Source organism: Sorex fumeus, unplaced genomic scaffold (genome assembly GCF_029834395.1).
Source record: "Sorex fumeus unplaced genomic scaffold, SorFum_2.1 ptg000128l, whole genome shotgun sequence".
NCBI lineage: Eukaryota > Metazoa > Chordata > Mammalia > Eulipotyphla > Soricidae > Sorex > Sorex fumeus.
Window position 1 is genome coordinate 15482759 of NW_026606185.1, and position 25225 is coordinate 15507983.

Sequence of the window (25225 nt, forward strand, 5' to 3'; positions counted from 1 at the left end):
TTGATTTGCAATAATGCCCCCAAGCAAGAGACTTGCTACTTGAAATATCACTTAGCCTCCACACAGATAAAAGCACTTTCCGGCACTGATTTTCAGAATCATGATTTGAAGAAACTCCAATTCCTGTACTGAAAATTTGTGCTGGCAAGCAATCTTCCTCCAAAATTTGTTGCATCTAGTTTCCAAAAGCTTTCAACTGCCTTTGCATCAGCACTGGCATTCACCACTCATTCTCACATGAATAACAATTTTTCTGTTGTTGTTTGTGGGCATCACTCAGTGGTACTCAGTGGTTACTCCTGGCTCTACAATCAGGAATTACTCCTGGTGGTATTTGAGGGGCCATGTAAGATGCAAGGGATCAAACCTGAGTTGGCTGCATGCAAGGCAAGTGCTTTACCCGCTGTACCATCACTCTGACTACCTACTAACAATTTTAAACCATTTAAACCACCCAAAGAAAGCAATAAATTCAACAGGCGAGCTAGCTACATGCAAGGCAAGTGCCCTGCCCACTCTACTATCTTCCTGGCCCCAGATCACTGAGTTTAAACCATAACACCCTTGCAACCAGCACCCAGCACTCAAAACGTGTGGGTGAGAACCAATGCCTCATCCTCACCTTCTAGTACTGAGTTCTGCTGTCAGCTGCAGGTTGGTTCTGTTACTTTTCTTTCTTTCTTTATATCTTCATGTTCTAAGTAAATCTTTCTGCCTTACTTTGCTGAACATAATACCGCTCAACCCATGCATGTTAAATAGCAATATTTTATGTCTTCCTTGTTGTCCAATCTCCCTACTTTCATCTTTTCTTTTAGCTGAGTATTCATGGTGGATACATGTTACATCTTCTTCTCCACTCATCCATCATTAGGTTCCTACTTTGGCAGTGCAATATCCTTACTAATGTTTTTGCATTCTTTAGATAGATACCTGAGTGGAGTTGCTGAATTATACATCAAGTCTATAGTTAATATCCTGAGAAACCTCCATATGTTTGTAACAGAGACTAGGCCAGTTAATATTCCCATCAACAATGTACAAGGGTTCTTTTTTCTCCACATACTTGCTATCATTTGCTGTTTCTAGTCTTTGTGATACAAAACAACAGGTGTGAGGTGATTATCTCATTGTGGTAGACAGTGATAAGCACACATACACACACACACACACACACACAGAAAACTAGATCAACATTCACAGCATAAAGAAAAATTAATTCAATATAGATCGAGGACCTAGACAAAATTCTGAAACTATAAAATACACAGAAGAAAACAAATAAAACACTCCATGAACTTGGCTACAGTGACGTCTTTGGGAACTTACTTCAAAGACAAATGAAACAAAAGCAAAGTAAACTGAATCGAACAAAACTAAAAAATTTTTGCACAACAAAAGAAACTATTAGATACACTAAAAAATGCTCAGCATCGCTCATTTTTGTTTTGGTTTGGTTTGGGGGTCACACCAGAGGTGTCGCTCCTCCAAGCTCTGTGCCTAGGGGTTGCAACCAATGGTGCTCAGGAGACCACGTGGGGAGCACTGAACTGGGGTCAGCCACAAGCAAGGCAAGTGCTCAACCCCCGTACATTCTCCAGCTTATTACCAGGGAAATACAAATCAAAATTACAAAGGAGAGCGCCTCACATCTGTTCTTGTTCTTTACAATTACAACTGATAAAAGAGAGAATATACAGCTGGCAGAGTAACCATCACTTATTTCCCATTTTCATAGTCCTTACTCACTTGGCTTTGTTTCCAAGGCAATGACTCAATGCAGGCTCTGATCAGCACTACTAGCAGCAGGGGTCGTGATGGGGATGAGAGACAGGAGCCTGGACAGGAGGTTGAAATGACACTACAGAGAGGCAGTGACCTAAGACGACGTGGCGGCTGCCAGAGTCAAACTACACCCTTATGGCATTCCTAGAACACAGGCACCTGAGGAAAGCCACTGTCTGTTGGTGACTCTCAGGCTGCACACACAGCATGCTCCCAGGAAGCTTAACTGGAACCTGCTGTGCAACTGCATGTGGAGTTTCATCAGATTTGGGGTCTCAGCCTTAAATGGCAGAGTACAGCTACGAAGAGAGCCAGGATACATTCTAGAAGGGAGAACAAGTCTGACTCTTGTACCCCAAAATTATCAGGACTCACATAACACTTTCCCTGATCAGGTAAAGAAAATCCCTTCTGATCTTCAGTAACTTCCTTGTATTTCCAAACCGGCGACTCAAAATTCTTTACAAGAACATCAAAATTCCTCAGTTTCTGAAACGTATCAGAATTTAGACAGCTATGTGTATAATAGGTATAACCAAGGAGAAAATACAAAATGTCCTTCTGTGGAATAAATATTTAATTTAAAAAAAAAACTTTCTCTTTTTTTTAGGTGCCATAATTTGCAATACTGTTTTTGTTTTTTTAAATTTTATTGAATCGCCGTGAGATCGTTACAAGCTTTCATGTTGGGTTACAATCACACAATGATCAAACACCCATCCCTCCACCAGTGCACATTCCCTACCACCAATATCCCCGGTATACCCACCTTTTTCACCCTCCCTCTGCCTCCATGGCAGACAATATTCCCCATACTCTCTCTCTACTTTTGGGCAATTATGGTTTGCAATGCAGATACTCAGAGGTTAACATGTTTGGTCCATTATCTACTTTCAGCACACATCTCCCATCCCAACCAGTTCCTCAAGCCATCATTTTCTTAGTGATCCCTTCTCTATTCCAGCTGCCTTCTCCCTTTTGCTCATGAGGCTTCCAGCTATGGAGCAATCTTCCTGTCCCGTGTATCTACCATCCTTAGGTGTCAGCCTCATGTTTTGTTGTTTTATATTGCACAAATGAGTGTCGTCCTTATATGTCTGTCTCTCTTTCTCACTCATTTCACTTAGCATGATACTCTCCATGTCTATCCATTTTAGGCAAATTTCATGACTTCATCTCTCCTAACAGCTGCACAGTATTCCATTGTGTAGATGTACCAAAATAACTTTCTCAACTAAACAAACCATTAATCTAATACCAAGCTGAAGGACAAATAATCCAGAGATGAGAACATCTGAGTAAATAAATTCCCTATCATCTAACTTTCCTTCAGGGACTGGGGATAGAGTTCAGAAGCCTGGAGACCGTGTACTGTATGCCAGAGCCCCAGGCTCAGTCTCTAGCACTTCACCATCCCTCGTACTCCTGCTGTGAGCAATCCAGCACCAAGCCAGGAGTAGTCCCAGAGTTCTGCCAAGTACGGACCCAGAACAAAGAAATTTCACGTGGGACATATATATATCATTTTTAAAAGAAATAAGCAGCTGGGAAAATATCTCAAAGGGGTGAGCTGATACCTTCCATGGACAAGGGTCTAGGTCTAACCCCCTCCCATCCCAGCACCACCAAATGTAGTTCTAGAAGCCCCTCAGCCCCTCCAAGGTGATCAAACATTGTAAGCCAAGTAGTGAACCACCTAGGCTGGATGACTGTGATGATTCCTGGGAGTAAACCCCAAGCCATCTGAGCACTGGGAAGAAAGCCCACTCTCCCCCAATTAAAATAACTTATCACAGTCACAGTCACGGTCCTCCCGTTGTTCATCGATTTGCTCGAGCGGGCCCAGTAACATTGTGAGACTTGTTACTGTGCTTGGCATATTGAATACGTCACAGGTAGCTTGCCAGGCTCTGCCATGTGGGCGAGATACTCTCGGTAGCTTGCCGGGCTCTCCGAGAGGGGCGGAGGAATCGAACTCGGGTCGGCCATGTTGGCTGCGTGTAAGGCAAACGCCCTACCTGCTGTGCTATCGCTCCAGCCTGAAAAAAAATAACTTATAAAGGTATTAAAAACATTCCAGCATGGAGGCCAGAGCTAGTACAGCAGGAACGGCATTTGCCCTGCACGCAGCTGATCCAGGTTTGATCCCCAGCATCCCATGTGGTCCCCCCATGCACCACCAGGAGTAATTCCTGAATGCTCTAAGCCAGGAGTAAACCCTGATCATTGCTAGTTATGGTCCCCAAACAAAACCAAACAAAAGAAGGATTCCAGCACATTTTATATACCTTATCATAAATATGTTGTACAAGGAGTAGGGAGATAGTACAGAGGTTAGTTAACGTGCATGCCTTGCATACAGCTGACCCTTCATTAGATCCCCAACACTGCCTACAATCCCTGAGCACCACCAGGAGTGACCCCTGAAGAGAGTTAGGAGTAGCCCCTAAGTACCACTGGGGGTTAGCTAAAAATAAAAAATAACTTCATTAACATGATGTGAAAGAAACAATAAAATTTACTCACTTGTCTTTTAGCTTCTCTTAGTTTTCTTTTGAGAGCTGTCAAAATTCTCTGTACTTCCCATAATCTTTCTTCTTTAGATAAATCCTTAATTCCACCCTGCAGATCTCGATGTAAACAATTCAAAAGAAATTCCTAGAACATAATATACCACATACCATGTAGCTCTCCATGTTAAAAAAAAACCCAATTTGTGAATATTTAGAACTATTTTTCAATTATCATTAAGTAACTCAAAGTATGGCAGAAACAATCATTTTCTCAACAACATGACCAAAATCAAAAAATCATTCTTATGTTTTCTCTGGGCAAAAAGTTTTCATTCATTAATTCATGCATTTACCAACTAATAAAGGTCCTAAGGGGCAAAACAAGGATCTAATAACATGCATGCAAATAAAAGCAGAATTAAATATAAGTTTCTTATTTCTTGCCAAACACATACACAACCAATGAGTATATTCTTGATTATATTCATTCTTTTTTTTTTTTTGGCCGTGTGGGTTTGGGGGCCACCCTAGCATTGTTCAAGGCTTACTTACTCCTGGCTGTGAACTCAAGGTTCATTCCCAGAGGATCTCAGGGGACCACACAGGTGCCAACGACTGACTGTGTTGGTCATGGGCAAGGCCTTACCCACTGTATCATCTCTCCAACCCCCAAAAGTATATCCTTACAATAAAATAGGACTGTAAAAAAGCATAAGATTTGGACTCAAGTTCTGGTTTGAAGGCTTAGAGTCAGGGTAAGTTTTTTTAACATACTCAAATTTCAATATTATTAGCCATAAATCAGGGGCAATAACAACTTTGAAAAACTATTATTTTTTAAATGTTTACGATGTGCCTGAAATGGTGCATCTCAGTTATTCATTGTAACTCATTACGATACCTTCCTATCAATCCTATATGAAGGCTCATTTTAAAACAGCTTGAAGGAAGTTAAGCAATTTGTCTCAAATCAGTTGTAATTGGGAGCAGAGCAATAACTTAAAGTTAATTCTTTAAACTCCAAAACCTGTGCTCCACCATACTCATCTGAGTTAACTGGCATAAAATAGTGCCTACTGGAAATTCCTGGCTTCGATTTGCTATGAATATACTTAACACAGACCTAGATACAGAGGAAATCATCAATGAACAAGAGTTCACCACCTCTGGGTGTCCACAGGGTGAAAGCAGGGGCAGAAGGGGGCCTGAGCACACACCTGTCTCCTGATCTCCTCCTTGATGCGCTCCTGGGTTTCGGGCAGTGCAGGCATGGTAGCCATGTTAGACCAGCGGAGAGGCTTCGTCACTTGCTTCAGTGTCACGTTCCCAAAAAGCTCTTGCACATGAGTGAAAAACACATACAGGACACGATTGCTAATCTAAGAAGGGGAAAAAAAAAGATCAAAAGCTTCACAAAGAAAACTATTAAAGTTACCACTATATTCCATATCTTTAAATCCTGGACATGTAAATGAAAAATACACTAAGCAGCAAAAAGATGTGCTTTGCTATTTAGTGTCCAACTTAGAGACAAGAATAAATAATAATTAGGTCACATAGTCAAGCATCACTGAAAATAAGAAGGGGAGGGAAATCCAGAAAAGGACGCAAAGGCTGATGGTCATATATGAGTCCATTTTTTAGTGATTAACTGATTCCTTTAAATCTTGTGCTCTTTATTTTTGAGTTACCTTGAGATCTTTAACACACATAACTGGATCCCTTAAGGAATATAAAGGATGTCAGAACACTGCAGTTGTATGCAGGGCTGGGAGTGTGAGTGTCCCACTCCAGCAGCACATTCCCCCGGATGCAGCACACACTGCCTGCATAAAGGCAGTATTCAAACATGTTCTCACCCTCTAGGGACCAGGACTAGGGGTGCTGAAAAGTTAATAAAATGAAATTATTTTTTAACTGAAATTTCCAATATACTTGAATCATGTGCAGTACTGTCATCCTATTTGGCAACACTGAGTAATTACATAATATTCATAAAATTCTGAAGTATTCACTAACATGATCACACTGAAATCTGAACAACATTTGACTTTCAAAATATGAGCAATGAGTATCTTTAGTAGAGAAAAATCACTCTAAAAATGTGTTGCAATAACTGACCATACAGGCCAAAAGGAGGGCTTAAAATCTTTTTTCTATTTTGCTTTTTGATTTTGACCCAAATAAATTACTAACAATGAATTATAGAAACACACTGAATAAATGAAGGCCAAGAGTTCATGTTGTAAAGACACACCAGTTAGCATATTACCCTGAAGTAGAATAATCCTCAGCAAAATAAGATTCTATAAAACGCTTCTCCAAAGTGCAGGTACTCAGGTTCAGTGACGGCAAACTCCAGACCTCACGGGATAGGGGACGGAGCAGTCCCTCTCATCCCCTGTCCCCAAGGGACCCAGGAGGTCACACCCACAAACTGCCTCTGGCTGCTACTTAAGCTCCTTAACACCATGATCCAGAGACACACAAAAGAATCTCTAACAGAACAGCACGCTGCAGAGATGCCTCCAGACTTTAAGCCAGGCCGACTTCACCTAGGTGCCTCAGACAGAGACAGGCGTCATCCCTCCACCTGGCCCCTAAGAAGCCCAGCAGCCGCCAACTTACAAAACCCAATGAGAAGTGCAGGTACGCGGGTTCAACGAAGGCAAACTTCAGGTCTCAAGGGACCACAAACTGCCTCTGGCTGCTACTTAAGCTCCTTAATGGCCATGATCCAGGGACACACAAAAGAATCTCCAAACTGAGCAGCTTGCTGCAGAGAGTTCTCCAGACCCTAATTATCTAAAATTTTAGAATTCCAGGAGCATGCAGCCGCAAGAGTGACATCTTATGCTATTCATAATAATCAATACAAAACAGAGTATGGGGGAGACTGTCTGCCATAGAGGCAGGGGAGGGGTGGGATGGGGGGAAACTGGGGACATTGGTGGTGGAAGATGTGCAATGGTGGAGGGTTGGGTGTTCAATCATTGTATAACTGAAACTCAAACAGGAAAGCTTTGTAAGTATCTCACGGTGATTCAATAAAAAATCATTTTTTTAAAAAAAATGCTTCTCAAGACCAACCTTTATAAATGCAACACTCAGCCTGACCAGACGAATGCTGGGCTCTGTACCCGGGTCTGATTTTATGTCAGTGATGACTGAGTAATGTTATCTGATAATGTGACTAGAACGTTTGTGATTCTGCTGGTGACAGCTACTACTGCAGGCAGCACTGGGTCCCCCATAAAAATGACAAGTCACTGTCACCAGGAAATGGCTTATCGACTGATGCCAAAGACTGTACAATATCCAAAGTATACAGCTTTAAGGCAAAGGGAAACAGTGCTCATAAAGCTACTGCCTTCACACCATCCCCAGTCTAGAAGACAAAGACCACTATTCCAATATCCCATTATCTGCTTTCTCGGGCCAATGATTTTGTGTGCAGCTCAGCAGCAGCAATGTTCCCCGGCTCGCCAGGGCTAACAAGAGAGGCAAGTGTGCAGAGAAGGCCATGTACCTGAACCGTTGGGCTGAGCACTATAGAAATGTTCTGTATGTTCATTTTTGTTTCCAGTTCTTTCTCAATAACATGGGCCATGTGCACAATCAGCCAGGAAATCAGAAGATAGTTACATTCGGGCAGTTCCTTCAGCAAGCGCTGCAGCTCCTGCACTTTCTCACTCTCTGTGCTCCTCCCGCAGGCCTCTTCAAAGCAGGGCATGAGCTCTTTGGTAAGCAGATTCTCCGGAAGATCTCGCAAATACTGCTTCAGCAAACTGGCTACGGTGTTGGGTTCATATTCTTCCAAGTTTGGAGACTCCTCTCGGTCATAGGCTGCTTTCAGCTCATCCACCTTTGATTTAATTCCTTGAAACATTCAAATTCAAGAAAAAGAAGAGTATTAAGAAAACACACACACTCACACAAACACACCCTCACACGGCTTTCTTCACCACTGCCTCCACCCCTAGGGGTGGATACAGAGGGGACCTGACAATGACCACACTCCTTCGGGAGAAATTATAGGCACAAGGTTCACTGAGCGTCTCAGCGAGGGGCTACATACTTCAAGGAGGACTAGCACCGAAAGCTACAAGATAGTAGAAAACTAAATATTCAGAACAAAAATCAGAGCAAAAAACAATTCAGGGGGGAAAAATTTTTTTTCATTTAAAAATTAAGTATATAAAAATACAGACAAAAATTCAACACTATAATCCAAGTCTGAATCTTGCTCTTCATGGGTAACCAACTGCTTTTTCTTTTCTTGTGTTGTCTGTTTGGGGACCATATCCAGCAGTGCTCAGAAACTACTTACTCCCACCTGGTGCTCGAGGAGGTACTAAGGGGGACAAGTGGTGCCTGGGGAGGAATCTGGGCTTCACCATGCCCAGCCCACTGAGCTCTCCAACCCCTATTGTGTTTTCTAACTCACCAAATGCTGGTGCACTGCAGTTTTATAAATCCAGAAGAGAACTACAATTGCAAAAAGTAGAAGTTTGCATTTCACAATCTGAAAATAGGATTGTTTTTCTTTTCTTACTGGACAGAAAGAAATACCATCACACAAACTATATGTTTTATAAACAATAATATTTTCAGTCCGATCTGCATTTCCATGATAAAACTGAATCACAGGATTGCTAGTAGAGTAGCCATGTGCAGTTTTTAGGTCAATTATTTCAAACAAGCCACAAATTAAGGCTGACAGATTATAACAAAATACTTAAGAAATCTCAACTCTGAGGTCAGGAGCGATAGTACAGTGGGTAAGGTGTTTGCCTTACCCAGTGGACTTAGGTTCTACCCTGGATATCCCATCTGGTCCCCAAAGCACCGCCAGGAGCATTTCCTAAGCACAGAGCCAGGAGCAACCCCTGCGCATTGCCATGTGCCCTCCATCCAAACTGTTCTTTAAACAAATAGCATTTCATATCCCTTAGCTGAGCTCAAGAAATACATCACATGTTTGTGTTACAAGTATGCCGTGCTCAAGAAATATCTTTAAGGAGCTGGAACAATAGGGCAGCAGGTAGGTATTTGCCTTGCACACGGTCAACCCAGGTTCAATTCCTTACATCCCATATGGCCCACCAAGTCCAATAGGAGTGGTCCCTGAGCACCACTGGATGTGTCCCCAAAACAAGAAGAAAAACAAAACAAAAAAGAAAGACCTTTCATCTGAATTTTCCTCCTTCTTTAACTATCTTTCTCACAACACTGAGCCTCTGCTCAGAGAGGTTAAAAAAAAAAAGTAGGGACTGAGTATCCCCAAGATAAGAGATGCCCGTTCTTATTTTGCTTCATCTTATCTGGCATGCTACAAGTTATGTACAACTCATGTGCCTTATCTCCTAACAGAAGAAAACGTGAAAACACCAAAGTGTACATTCACCTGAACACACAGGCACTGCAGGGTAATTCTACTGATCCGGAAAGATCATGGCTGGGAACAGAGCGAAGGACCCATGCTACAATTCTCACATGTTAGCATTTTTCCTTCCTCTGGAAAATGAAATTAAATTGCTTTCTATAGGGACCACAACCCCTGACACTTAGACAAATCTAAAGGTTGAGTACTTGGGTCTGGTGCCATGTGCTTCCATCCATCAGTGCTAGGGGCTACCAGGGCCAGCCCAGTGCTGCTTGGGGTTCAGCAAGGCTATTTCCTGGCAGTGCTGGAAGCCACTGGAGCTGCCCCTGGCCTTGCTGGCACACACTGGACATGCTCACGCCTTTCAGCCAAATTCCCTAAAGTTATTTTTTTAACTACCTAGTTAAGTGCATGCCCCCAATACCTGAAACTCGGTAGATGCCTTCACATTTCATGCCATACTTCTCTACATAATCTATACATTCACGGAAAACTGCTGGCAGTCGAATGCCATCATACATCATGGTTCGCTCTGCTGCATCAGCCAAAGGGATCCCAAAAATGGGCTTGAGATTTGGAACATCGATTTGAGGCACCTCTGGCTCCTGAATTGGCTTCTTCTTTTTTTTCTTTTCCTTCCACTGTTTAACAACATCCGCTGCTGTCAAGTCCTTTGATTTCTTCTCTTTGTGTTTTTCTTCTTTGTGCTTTTCTTCTTTATGTTTTTCTTCTTTGGGTTTCTCTTTTATTTTAAAGTCTTTCTCCTTCTTTTTAGAAAAGCTGGGTTTCTTAAAAACATGGATTCCCTTGGATCTCTTCATCTTAGAAGGGCTTTCGGCTTCATCTCCAGAGCTATCTTCTTGAAAGGCAGCATAACCTTCAGCTGCCAAAGAAAAGCAGAGGACATACGACAGGTTTAGTTGCTGTCTCACTGCCCATATAATTTGCAAAAATAGAGGGGAAAAAAGTTAGCACCTGGCACCGGCTACCTAGCGTTTCTCTTTAGGACCAACCCCTGCTGGGAACCCCCTAGCAAGGGTCTCTTCTCAGCTTTACTGTGCTACTGCGGTGATGCCTCCTGACCACAGAGAGAGAGCCAGGCAGGGGCCAGCTATTTCTGCAATAGTGGAAAGCAGAATAGTTTAATTGTATATGTAAAATAAAAACATATTGTGATGCAAGCCAAGCATCAAAAACCACAAGAAAAGCTCTACATGACAAACAGGAAAAAAAAAATCTCTTCATAAAACAAAGCCCGTGTGTGTGTGTGTGTGTGTGTGTGTGTGTGTGTGTGTGTTGCTGGGAATAGAGCCCAGAGCCTAACACATTCGAGAGCATAAGCTCTATGCTCAGCTACACCCTCAACCTGCAAATGGAGCATTTTGGACCATCTGAATAATGTATTTATAATATATTTATAATTCACTAATTTTAGTCAGCTTGGGTTTCTTTCCATATTTGGTGCAAATAATTTGAGGCACCAACTGTAGTTTTTGATGGTCCAGTTATTCCCACATCACATTTCACTTTCCTGAAGTCCACCACTAAGTCCTTTCTGAACACTGACAGGACAGCAGCCTAGCTGGGTGAGAGAAGCAGAACACTCTTCCCTCCCCTTTGGACGAGATCTGAGTCTACCAGCCTGCTGCCCTGCATCGCTGTCCTGGTTCTCACCCACTAACTGCTCTGTGTCATCTGGGCTATCCTACTTTGGGTTTGTTGTTTTGTAATGAATGACTCTCCCTTTCTTTAGCCAATTACACTAAAAGCTGTTTTATAAAGATTAAAGATAAAAAAAAAGATTAAACATATTTCACAAAGATTAAAGATATTTCATATATTACCCTCTAATTAAAATACCACAAACTCCTACACCAACCAGAATGGTGAAATTCTTAAGAAGATAAATACAATGATGAAAAGCCAGTGGAGTTCTCAGCCACTGCTCAGGGATGTGTAAACTGGTACAATCACTCAAGAAAATTGTTTTTGCAAGATCTAATAAAGCTAAAATAAGCATAGCCTACAAGCAAGCAATTTCAGTACAAGACTTAAACGTGTAACATTAAAAAAAAGAAAAACCTACATAACATAAAACAGAATGAATAAATTCTATAATATTAATGCAATGAACAAAACCCAACAATAATGAGCAAACTACTACCACATGAAATAGCATGGATTAATCTAGCAAACAGTAAGCACTCGGCAAAAGAAACTAGACTCAAGGCCAGAGAGATAGTAAGCAGGTAGGGGGCTAGACATTGTATTCCTAGGATCCCATATGGTCTCTCAAGCATGGCCAGGAGTCACTTCTGAGTGCAGAGCCAGGAATTATCCCAGAGCATTGCTGGGTATGGTTTCAAAACAAAAACAAAACAAAACAAAAATAATAACAACAACAAAAGAATCTAGACACAAAAGAAAGCATGTTTGCATTAAGTTCAGAATCAGGCCTTAAGTATCCTCTACCCTGAAATTTACCTTTGGAAAAGGGGTGGAGGGTTTCCCTTAGAAAGGGCAAAAAAAGGTCGGGGGGATTTCTATGGGCTCATAATGTGCTATTTCCATATCCCTGTTGTTTGTAAATACCCAAATCTGTTTCAAGGCAACTCATCAAGTTACACACAATTTGTACACTCTATTAGCAAGTTATGTTTCAAACACTAACTTAAGGCTGGGGATGTGATGCAGGTAAAGCACATATTTAAGTGCATAAGAACCTGAGTTCAATCTCCAGCCTTCCTTCCCATATCCCACCTCACCCCAAATAATGTAACACCCTGAAAGAGGGCCCAGAGAGAAAGCACAGGAGATGAGGCACTGCCCTGCACCAGGCCAACCCTGGTTCCCCAAACACTGCTCGGAGCACTCCTCAGCAGAGTCAAGAACAGTCGAAGATCTGCCAGGTGTGGCCCCAAAAGAAACAAAAGCCCTGAAAGTAAAAATAAAGGAATACTTAACTCACCTTACTTTCTTAACATACCAAAGAGCTGTGTTTAAGTGACTTATTCTCCCTACTGTACAGTATTATAAATGGAATGTATCATGGCATTTGCTTAGAAGAAATGCATAAACAACATTTTACATGGCTCCAATAATGTGTATTCCCACTGGCTAACACAACCTAGCAAACAAAGAAAGTTGGAATTTGGGCCAAAGAGAGAGTGCAGAGGGGTAAGATGCTTGCTTTGTACAAGTGGCTTTGGTTTGAGCCCCAGTACCACATATAGTCTCCAAGCACCAGAAGTGACCACAGTCAGATACAAAATTCCAGTATCACTTTATAGGTAAATGACCAATTCAAGAACCGTCCAAACAACTTCACCACGTGTGAAAATTCAGTTGTTGTTGTTATTGTTGTTTGAGATTAAGACCCGAAAATACAATGCTTCATATACACAAACTGAGACCCTGAAAAATAAAGAACAGAGAAATCTCCAACAGGAGTCTTTGTCTAAACCTAAGTCATATGAAGTAGGACTATGTGATCAGAAGTTTACCAAGAGTGTTTTTAAAGCACAGAAAGAAAAGTCAAATAGCACTTACTCCTTTTTTCCTTTTTCTTAAATTTTCCTTTCTTCTTGCCATGGTCTTTCTCATCATCAGACACTATATCAGGAGGCTCGTGGAGGCTGTCATGGGGAGGCGAGGGCTCACCGGTGCGGTACAACCCAGGGAATTTGGTAGGGCTGATCTCCTCTGAGCTGGGGGTTCGGGGCAGACCACCGCCATGCTCCACCCTGCGGTGTTCACTAGGGCTGCTGGTGGGGGGCAGGAAGCACTCGGTCATTCTGCCTCCCTGACAGGACAGCGCAGAGGAGTTCTCTGTTACCTGTCCATTACACCTGGAAGAGGGAAAAGGGCTGTCAGTCTTCGCACACCATCTGAACCACAAAGGCACCACACAAACCACACGGCAATTACACACCACTGCAATCAAAAACATTTTCTTCACAATGCTCCTTTACAAATACTCTGGTATTTTATCATCTCAAGTTTCATTCTATGCATCAGACATTTCAGAACTCAAGAGCTGAAAGTCCTGGGACGCTTAGGTCTTAGAGGAAGCAAACCAAATGAGAACCCGAGTCCTCAAAGGAGAAGACTGAGTTCCTTTTAAAAAGAACACAGCATTCTAAAAGGGTTCATATTGGTTGTAATTCAGAAGAATCTTATTTTTAAGTTATGACTAAGTGACTGAATAGGATATTACAAAAACTGTAACTACACACAAATAACTGGAATTTAAAATTAGGGCTCAGATCCACCTCTTGAGCATGCTACCTTTCCTCCCAGAACCCAGTCTTCCTTCCTTCCAAACACAATTGAGTCACTCTTCTCCTGTAACATTAAGCCTATCAATGGGCGAAACAACCTTTTGGGAATAGATGGTCTGGATTTGCAATGTGGTTATATTACACAATCCTATGTACCAATCAAAAATCATTATACTCTGAACGTGGGTGAGTCATATAGTATGTAAACAACATACCCAAAGGAGGGGAGAAAAATTCCAGCAACATTCTCCAAGAACTTTCTCTCAAGACCCACCAAGTCAGTGAGCCAGAGCAATAGCTCAGCAGGAAGGGTACCCGACTTGCACATGGCCGACCCAGGTTCGAACCCCATCATGCCTTAAGATCCCCCAGCAGCACCAGGAGTGAATCCTGAGCACAGAGCCAAAAGTAAACCCTGAGCACCACTAGTTGTGGCACAAAAATAAATAAAAAAGATCTGCCCCATCCAAAGCTCAAGAAAGCCCTTTTCTAGGCTCAGAGAATTTCCAGCACATAGCTCCAACACCAAAAGTAACATGCCGTGTTTTAATTACTTAAACGCGTGTTTGTCTGGCCCCCAAATTTGTGCGCTCCAGCATTTAACACAAAACGAGGAACATAGGATGTTCTCAAATGTTTATTTAATAAGCTAATTAGTCCCTTCTATGTTCTCAACATGCTGTATATGCTGATGAGAAATAAAGATTAGAAGACATGAACCTGGCCCTTAGCCTTACATTTTAATTAAAAAAACAAAGAAAGGGAATCCAACTTTCATTTGTGTTCCTGTGGCTTCAGGACCTCCCCTTCATATACTTTCACCTGAGAACATACTGTGAGCAAAGCAGTAGGTATGTTCCCCATTTATCTAAGAGGGGGCTATAAAGTTCAGGGAAGCCGTAGGACTCCCTAAATCACACAGCAAGGGAGTAGTGACGTGGAGTCAGTCTGACACAACGGACATACTCTTGTCCCTGAACCACCCTTTGCCACACGCAGAGTGTACACAGAGTGAATTGAACATATGCCACGAGCAGCAGCACGGCTAAACATACAAAAAAGAAATCATAAAGCACGCTAAAGAATGCGAAGACAACAGGTCTAACCAAAGCATTTTCTTCTAAGACACAATGAAGAGACACTGAAAGGTAAGGCAGGCTCTAAACCAACAGAACACTGCGCTGAGAGTTCAGCCTTCAGAGGCAGGCATCACATATCCAAAGCTAAGCGACAAAATGGGAGCCAGGAGGAATAAAGGCAAAATTACAAGCAACAAAGTGCAGGCCGTTTCTGATCTCGTGTTCCTTCATGCACTGTAACCCTTGAACATGGCCAGGTGTGGCCCAAAGCCAAAAAACAAAAGGGGGAGGGGGTACTAGTCATGAGGGAAATGCAAATTAAAACCAACAAAATACCAACTCTACGTCCACCGCAATCATGAAAATTTGACAATACCAAGTGCTGGTTGGATGTGAAAAAACTGGTACTCCCATCTGCTGCTGTTATCATAAAATGGTGCAACCACATTTGGAAAGTGCTTAATAGTGTTTTATAAAATTACCACATGAACCAGCAATTTCACATCACCTAACAAGTCCAGTCCCAGGCACGGGCACGGGCACCACAGAGATATGACTCAAAGACATGATATTGAGAAAAAGAAACTAGACACAGAAAAATACACATTTAACCACGAGGATGGCCATGTGATTCAGGAGTTGGAATTAAGAATACACAGTGGGGGGCAGAGTGCAGAGTGTTTACCTTCCAAGTGGTCAACCTAGGTTCAATCTCCAGCACCCGTTCTGGTCCCCCAAGCACTGCAACACCAGGAGTGAATCCTGAGCACAGAGCCAGGAGTAATTGCTGAGCTTTGCTGGGTATGGCCCAAAAACTAAAAGAAAACCTGGCTCACCAGCCAGCTCCCCGGCCCCAAAGCACCACCAGGCATGGCCCCCGAGCACACAGCTGGAGCTGCTCCTGAATGTACCACATGTGCCGCCCAAAAAAAACACACAATTAGAGGGTCCAGAGAAATAGTTCAAAGGGCTGGAACACAAGCTTTGCATGCAGCAGGCCTGATTCCACTCCCGGCAAGACATGGTACCCCAAGCACCACCAGAAACAACCCTGAGTACTGCCAGGAGATCTCAAAAAAGAAAGGAAAAAGACATGCTTGGGGCTGAAGAGGTGGGACAAAGGTTCCAGAAGAGTGTGTGGAGCCTGGGAGCCTCGGTTTAAGCCCTGGAACTACAGTTTTCAGGGCCTCAAAGCCAGGAGCAGCCCCCAGCCACACTGGGTGAACCCCAAAACATCAAGATAATAAAAATGCACAGGACGAATTCATGGACACAGAATTCGAGAATAAGCAAATCTAATCAACAATGACAGAATTAATCAGTAGTGCCCTAGAACGACATGTGGTCAGACAGGAACATTAACAGAGAAAGACCAGACAAAATTGGGGAGTAATACAACTGCTCCAATTATGGCAATGGTTTCATACTAAAGTGTTTTCTACAGAAGGAAAAGAGACCCCACCTTGAAGTCCCTAATAAACATAAGTCGGAGAAATGAAGAGTAGTTAGAGCAAATTCAACTTTTACCTGTTTAAAAGCACTAGAAAAAAGTGCTGACCTTTTGTGCGCCCATAAAAAGATGTTTCTGCACAATAGCCAGGAGTGATCCCTGGCAAGGACATGTGTGAGCAGTGCATTTATTCCTGATGAGCACTACAAGCAGAGCGTATGTGAGTGGCAAACACAGCATGCAAACACAGAGTGCAACCCCACTAAGCTGCATGGCTCAGTGTGTGAGCACTGCAAACTGTGTGACCCTTCACAAAGCACCACAGATGAAGTAATAAAAGTACGGGAGCACCTGTCAGGCATATGTGTAACCCTTGGTCATCATGATGACGAAGAAGGGAAGAAGAAAGTAAAATAAGGATCAAACAGGCTGGAGCACATGCCATGATGTCACTGTCACCGTCCTCCCATTTTTCATCTATTTGCTTGAACGGGCCCAGTAACATCTCATTGTAACACTTGTTGCTGTGTTTGGCGTATCAAATATGTCACAGGGAGCTTGCCAGGCTTTGCCATGCAGGTGAGATACTCTTGGTAGCTTGCCAGGCTCTCCGAGAGGGGCGGAGGAATCGAACCTGGGTCCGCCAGGTTGGCCACGTGCAAGGCAAACGCCCTACCCACTGTGCTATTGCTCCAACCCCATGCCTTGATGTGGGAGGTTCAAATTCAATTTCTGGCACTACATGGTTTCCCCAAGCACTGCCAGGAGTAATCTCTGAGCATTGCTGGAATTTATTTTTCAAAAAGGATTTTTCAAAAAGTTATTTGAAAAATAGCTATTTTTTCAAACAGTTATGGGTCATAATTAAAATGAAGCAAAACTAAATTTACAAAACCAGATTCACTTAAGAATGGTTTAAAATATTTACTTCTCAAAAAAACCAGGGTATGCATTGTTCTTAATCTTTCTTATGAATTGGCTTTAAACAGCACCTATGATAAGAATTACTCATCGGGGTAAAAGGACACAACAATGTAAGTAATATTGCTAAATTAGGTTTCCGGAAATGTAGTTTCAAGGAACAAATCTAATGGCCTAGATTTCAAAAATATTAAATTTGTTAATATTTACACAGAAATAAAATCTACTCCAGAAACCAGGAACTTGCTCAACCAGTTTATAAGTTAAACAAATTCAATATTTTATCAAAGTCCTTTATTTAAAAAAACAAAAATGAGCGATAATACAGCAGGTAAAGTGCTTGCCTTGCATGTATGTGGCTGACTAGGTTCAATCCCTGGCACCACACATGCTCTCCTGAGTCAGTAAGGAGTGATCCCTGAGCACTGAGCCAGGAGTAAGCCCTGTGCATTGCAGGATGTGGCCCCAAAATAAAACAAGACTAAAATTCACTAGAAGTAGATTTTCCCTCCCATTTATGATTTTTTTAAAATTTATGTATGACAAGTTTCTCCAAGGGCATCTAAACACTGGTTCATATTATATTTCATAATGAACACTAACCAGATTAACCTATTTGGGGATGACTGACTTTAAAAGCAGTATCTCCATGCACAATACACTGTTGTCCTTAACATAGTATAAAATAAATTTCCCAGATTTAAAGGACACTGAGGGTCCAAATCAAAAGGGGCTACTAATTTAAAAGACCCATCCCAAAGCACATCAAAACATTTCAGAATACCGGGCCAGAGAGAGCAGAGGGGAAGGTGCTTGCCTGCAGACAGCAGACCCTGGTTCCATCCCTGACACAGCATATGGCTCCCTGGGCAGCACCAAGCCTGAGACTTGATCAAAGAGCCAGGAGAAAGTCCTGAGCACTGCCAGGTGTGGTTCCCTGCTTGCTCCCTCCCCACCCACCCCCCCCCCGAAAAAAAAAGAACAAAAATCAGAATACTGTAGACAAATGCATGACACCAAAAGATTCCCACAGAGCCAGGAACTGGGCAAACAACTTGTATACAAAGGATCAGGACCAACTTGCCAACAGGAGTGCAAGAAACTAGACAATAACAATTTCAACATTTGAAATGAATTCCAACAATTATTTAAGAAAGAAAATTAGTTTCAACAATCATTCAAGTATACAAATAGCACAAGGTTATTTGCAGATACACATGCTCAAGGAATGTACTTTCCATGCATTTGAAGAATCCTAGACTTCTGCAATCCTGAGGCTTCTTTGCTGAAGCAACTAGAGAGTAGCAAGGAAGTTTCTGGAAATACAGGTCTGTGATCAACTAGTGACAGTCAGAGATGAGCCCCTATTATAAATGCACTATGTGATTTATAGACAACTAACCATGTGGAAAAGGAACAGTAAGATATGTTAAGGAACTGCAGGAACTTTGGGGATAAATCTATTATAAGAACAGAGTAAAGACTCACAAATAAATCTCAGAAGAGAGCAACACAGTGCAGAAGCACCTTGGAGGAGGGCAGGGGAGTCCCTTTGCAGAGCCCCAACAGCTGCAAACCTCCAGAATCCAATCACCCACCAAGCTCAAGGTTGATGTCCACAGGCTCTGGACAAGCCCTTCATACATAAGAATGAGTCCACTGAAAATCCCAGTTATGCGGGTTTTGTGACTGAAACCTCCAGGCTCCCACTGAGTCAGGAATAGGCGCCCTCCCCTCCATCTCCCTGCACTTCCGGGGTTCTCAAGTCCATGAACTGCCTCTGGAGCCATATAAGGACATTAATGGCCACGATCCAGAGACTCACAAATAAATCTCGGAAGGGAGCAACATGCTACAGAGATGCCTCCAGACCCCAAAAGCATCATCCAGTTAAGATTTAACTTCAGCTCCAGCACCCTATTTAAAAATTTAGAATTCCTGGGCATCTCATACTTCTGCCACTGATATAACAAGAGTAGCACACCACATTTGATGGGGTTAAAGTAGAAGGCAACCAATTTTGATATAAAAAAAAAGTGTGTGTGTGTGTGTGTGTGCGCGCGCACAAGGTCCAACCTGTAACAACATGTTAGTTGTTATACAGGGTCTTATACAGGGACTTAATGGCTCCAAGGTGAGATACAACAATTTTCACACACCTTCCTCTAAGGAAATCTTTTTAGATAGTTTATAGTGGCTTATTCATAAGAAGCAAAACGAAATAAATTAGCAACTGCCTTTGGGCCAGGTTGGGTCAGGGAGGGAAAATTCAAAATAATGGTGGTGGGAAAGTGTAATGGTGGTGGGACTGGTGTTGAAATACTGAATGTAATAAATTGGGAATAACTTTATAAAAATAAAATTAGAAAAAAAAGAACCAAGTAAAAACAGCAAACAAAATAAGAGGGGCCAAAGTGCTAGCACAGACAGTATTTGCCCTGCATGAACCAGGTTCAATCCCTGGCACTCCATATGGACCCCAGAGTCCTGCCGAAAGTGATCCCTGAGCACAGAACTAGGAGTAAACCCTAAGCATTATATGGTGTGGCCCATAAAAGCCAAAAATCACAAATAAAATACAACAATAAACTTAAAGAGAAAATTAGTTGAGAAAACAAAATTGTAGTCAACTGCTTGGTTCAGCATTACACAGTATTTATCTAAAGATCATAATGACAACAATGGCACTGATATAATCAAACCTTGTGACAGGCATGCTTAGAGAACTCAAGCAAGGAAAGGAGGCATAGAGGCACAAAGACCTAACTCCTGGATTACTATAACTCGGTGAAATCTTTCCCATAGTAAAGTTGGAGGTTTATGGCTGGTACCCACTGTAAATGTTAAATGTAAATTAGTACTACTAACATTTACATGCTTGAAAATATTTTCTCATGTACACATCAATTTCACTGTTATATAACCAGTACTTTCAAATCTATTTTTTGTTTAGATCTGTAATGGGGTATTTTTGTTTGGTTGGATTGGGGGTCACACCCAGCAATGCTCACAGGCTACTCCAAGTTTTATGCTTAGGTCATTGCTGGCAGCTGCTGGGGGCTAATGAGGTGCTGGGACTCAAAACCAGTCTTCCTGCATGCAAAACACACTCCAGCCCACTGAGCTATTTCTCTGGCTCTAATAGATATTTTACTCTGTATTTGGGTTATTGTTTCTTTTCTGAACCCTCTTACATATCAGACTTAATTTTAGTTTTTCCCTTACCCACAGGTGCCTATCCAAAAAAAGCTTATAAGAGTTCCGTATATAGGTGTACACACACACACACACACACACACACATACAACCTCTCGACAGAAATTAACTGAACAGCAGGGACTGAATATTTTCAATACAGCTTCCAATACTCTCAACATTTAAAACTCTTAGTAGGGACCAGAGAGACAGTGATTCCTGAGCAGAGAGCCTGAAGTCAGCTCTGAGCACAGCCAGGAATGCGCCCCCACCCACCCAAAAAAATACCCTCTATATTTAAGTATCTATATAATCTTTCACAGTGAGATGTTTGAAGGATTCATTCACATATTTCTTTTAAAAATCTAGTGGACTGGAGAGGTGGATAGTAGATACTTTACTTGCATTGCATGTAGCTGACTGGGGTTACATCTCCAGCACCCCATATGGTCTCCCCAACCCCACCAGTATCTCTGAAGGTGGAACAGAAGCAGAGCCAGTGTGGCCCAAAAATGAAACTAAACAATTAAAAACCTTTTTACACAGTGTTTAGCACATACTGAACCCCTTCCTCCATATATTACAATATGATTAGAACAGTAAACATATTTACACCATTTGTATGGGCATAACACGTATGTTGTTATTGTTGAAAACATATGTTGTTGTGATATACTTTCTTGTGTTTGGGACCACTCCCCGCTGAGCTCTGAACCATGAGGTGCTAGGAATTGAAGCCAGGGCACCGACACACGAAGCACGTGACCTGGCCACTCTGGGCCCTCCCAGCGTAAGAACATATGCTGTTATCCCTGCAGGAGTACATCTCACCCAGGCCTACTCCCCCTCAGAGAAACTAAGAAATATCCTCAAGAATACAGAGTTCATTTGAGTCTTGCCAAAGTTCTGTGAAGGGTATAGGCTCTGGGAGTCTGATCTGGGTTCAAATCTCAGCTTTTTCTGAAAGACAGCTGTGATTATAACAAAGTACCTTTTATCAACTATATTTACTTATCTGTAAAATAGAACTATAACCATCCACCTGTCAAGATGCTGCCAGGCTTAAATAAAATTAATTCCTGAGTAGGTAAAGGTAAAGGTAAAGGTAAAGGCCCTCCCGTTGATCGTCGATTTGCTCGAGCGGGCCCAGTAACGTCTCCATTGGAGACTTTGTTGTTACTGTGCCTGGCATATCGAATACTCTCGGTAGCTTGCCGGGCTCTCCGAGAGGGGCGGAGGAATCGAACTCGGGTCGGCCATGTTGGCCGCGTGTAAGGCGAACGCCCTAACCGCTGTGCTGTAGGTACTGAGTAAAAATGACTAATCGGTATATAACTAAACTAGTAACTTCACAATACAAGAATATAAAAATATCTGGAGGGGGTAGGGAGATAACCCAAGTGTCAGAGCACGCGCCTCACATATGCAAGGCCCTTAGTTCCATTGCCAGAGCTGCTGGGTACTGTTCTGGTGGCCCAAGAGCACTAGAGACACAAACTCTGTAAGTCTTCAATGGGTTGAATTCCACCAGGAGTAGCGCCAGCCATCAGCACCCCTGGACTTCTCAGTGTGGCACCCAAAAGCAAGATTTTAGTACCTAGATAACACTTGAGGTTTCCTAAACTATACTTCCCCCAATCAAATAATCTGAATTAAAGGAAGAGTTACATTGCTTTTTCTTTCTTTGACACTTCATTTGAAGAGACCTTAAAAAAAATTAAGTTTGAAAGCAAAGAAAATGGGAAAAAATAATGCTGCTAGCTGAAAAATATGTAGTAAAATTTATTTTAAAAGAATGGCAGAAAAATTATATAAACACAAAACACAAAATATATTTTTAAAGAAATAGGAATTCAAAAATATGTACTTTTTCACACACCAATTTTCTAAAGTTTGATTCCCAATATTAAGGGCAGTGTAAAGAGGCACCCTCATAAGATACAGATAAAATGTAAGCTGAGGATGGGAGATGTGGGCAAAAAGTGGACTATGGACCGAACATGATAGCCACTTAATACTTCTATTGCAAACGACAACACCCAAAAGGAAAGAGAAAGCAAAAGGTAATGACCTGCCACAGAGGCGGGGTGGGGTGGAGGGGTATGGGGTGGGGGTGGTGGGAGGGATACTGGGATCATTAGTGGTAGGGAATGGGCACTGGTGGAGGGATGGGTACTTGATCATTGTGTAACTGAAACACAAGCACAAAAGTTTGTACCTCATGGTGTTTCACTAATACAAAAAAATTATAAAAATAAATAAAAAATAAATAAAATGTAAGCTGATACATTTAAAAGGGAAATTCAACAATATCTATTAAATATTCATATTCTGACTTATTGATCCCATTATTAAAATCTTATCCCCCAGATATACACAAGCAAGTAAAAATGTATACATGTAAAAAAGTTGCTTCACTGAAACTTTTTATAGTGAACAAAAATCTTTAGTAAAACACAACTCTATTATCCTAGAAACCCTTAGAAATAAAGCAAAGAGCAGAGATAGAGAAAATATCTAACTGTATACTATCAACACAAAATTGGTATGAACTATATTGAAAGTCAAAAATTAATGGAATAATAGATGGAGTGAAATGACAAAAATATCCTAACAAATTCCAAAAATCTAACCTTTAATAAAAAGCACCCAAAAACTGTTAGAATCAACCTTCTCATTCAAAAGTAATGGGTGCATTTATAAGAGGGTGCTTATTCATGAAATGTTTAAAAAGCTGAATCTTGGTAAGAATCAGGATAAGCTTCATGGTGTTTAATACACTCTAGTCTTATCCAAGGCAGCCTTGAAACAGCCCCACACTCCCACTGCTGGTACAGCAGAACAAACTCCTTGGTAAGAACAAGGGGGTGGAGCAGCAGTACAGAGAGGAGGGCACTTGCCTTGCAAGCAGCCCACCCAGGCTTGATCACTGGAGCCATGTATGGTTCCCCTAGCACTGCCAGAAGTGAACCCTGAGCGCAAAGGCAGGAGTAACCCTTACACACCACCAGGGGTGGTGCAAAAACCAAAAAAGTAAATAAATAAATAAAAATGAAGTGATCTGCCCTGACCTGTCTGAAGTTTGCTGACAAGGCTTATGTTCTCTCTCAGTTGATGTTGCCAATTCACTCCCCAGAGTTAAGCTACTGTGCACTTGAGGGATGTCTGTTGAAAAGATATTCAGGCAGCTTTTCTCACTGCCACTTGGAGCAATGAAATGTAGTGAAGGGCAACAACACACTAAGCAATGTGCATCCACAAAGATTTGGACATGCCGGGGAGGGTGCAAGAACGCCTCAGATGCTAGCATTGAGTGGGAGGCTCCAAAAGTGTGTTTGAAAATGAACGTATGATTATTAGTAAATATGATATATAGATCTGTTTTATTTAACAATGAGACGTCATCTCACACCACTAAGAATGGCCTACACCAAAAAGGCTAAAGGACCTAAGAGAGAAAAGTCACTTGCTTGCACACAGTAGATCCAGGTTCAATCCCAGCACTGTATATTGGTCCCCCGAGTCACACCAGGAGAGATCCCTGAGCTCAGAGTCAGGAAGGACTAAGCCTGAGCACAGTCAGGTGTGGCCCTTAAACAGGAAGGAAGGAAGAAAGGGAGGGAGGGAGGGAGGGAGGGAGGGGGCAGCTGGAAGTACTGCTGGGATGTGGTGGAAAAAAGAGACCATCAGCATCAGTAGAAATGCCATCTGCTTCACCTCTGTGGAAAACAGTATTGAGACTTATTATACAATCAAAAATTGAACTGCTGTATGATCCAGCAATTCTACTCCGTGGCATCTATTCACAAAAACACGAACTTGAAAACATATGCACACCTATGTTCACTGCAGCACTATTTACTGTAGCCAAGATCAAGAAACAACTCATGCCCACCAGAGGAGGAACTACAAAAGAATCCTCTTCTCAAGTCTAAGAAAGAGAAACTCAAGTCTAAGAAAGAGAAACTGGGCTGAAGAGACGGTATGGAGGACAGGGTGCCTGAAGCTCATGCGGCAGCAAACACAATCCCAAGTAAAGCCAGGAACAATCCCTGAGCACAGAGCCAGGAGTAAGCCCCGAGCACTAATGGTATGGCCCCAAAAATAAGGGAAATGAAAGAGAAAGATGAAACGAAACTGAACACAAAGATAGTGCAGGGGTTAAGGCTGCACATGCTGCCAATCCAGGTTCAATTCCAGCCCACATCCAGTCCCGGTCCCCCAGAAGGAATCCCTAAGCAAGGAGCCAGGAGTCAGCCCTGACATCTGTGGATGTGGCCCCAAAAACAATTCCTCTATATGTTAAGCACAAGAGTTACCATATGATCTAGAAATTCTATTTCTAGGCGTCTACCTAGAAACAGTGAGAACACATATCCACACAAAAACATGCACACACAATACACTCTCACCAGAATTATAACAATTAAATATTGATCAATTAATGAATCACATGAACATTATTCAGAAATAAAGAGAACTGTCATGCTGTGATACAGGTAAAACTTGAAAATATTAGGCTAAGTCGGTCACAAATATTCACATGTATGATCCCATTTATATGAAATGGTCAGAACAGTCCAAAGCAAAAAAAACCAGAAAGTTAAGTTTCTGTG

At 42.0% G+C, this 25225-nt stretch overlaps 1 protein-coding gene across 1 annotated transcript in view; it reads right to left on the reverse strand.

Moving 5' to 3' along the window:
* Nucleotides 1-25225, reverse strand: part of RALBP1 (ralA binding protein 1) — a 44156-nt gene that overhangs the window by 15369 nt on the left and 3562 nt on the right. The window contains exons 2-6 of the mRNA XM_056138162.1: nt 13234-13532; nt 10109-10567; nt 7828-8177; nt 5516-5677; nt 4312-4443 (exon numbers count right to left, since the gene is read on the reverse strand). Of these exons, the coding sequence (XP_055994137.1) occupies nt 4312-4443; nt 5516-5677; nt 7828-8177; nt 10109-10567; nt 13234-13477 (1347 nt within the window). The 5' untranslated portion in view covers nt 13478-13532. The remainder of the gene's footprint in view (nt 1-4311; nt 4444-5515; nt 5678-7827; nt 8178-10108; nt 10568-13233; nt 13533-25225) is intronic.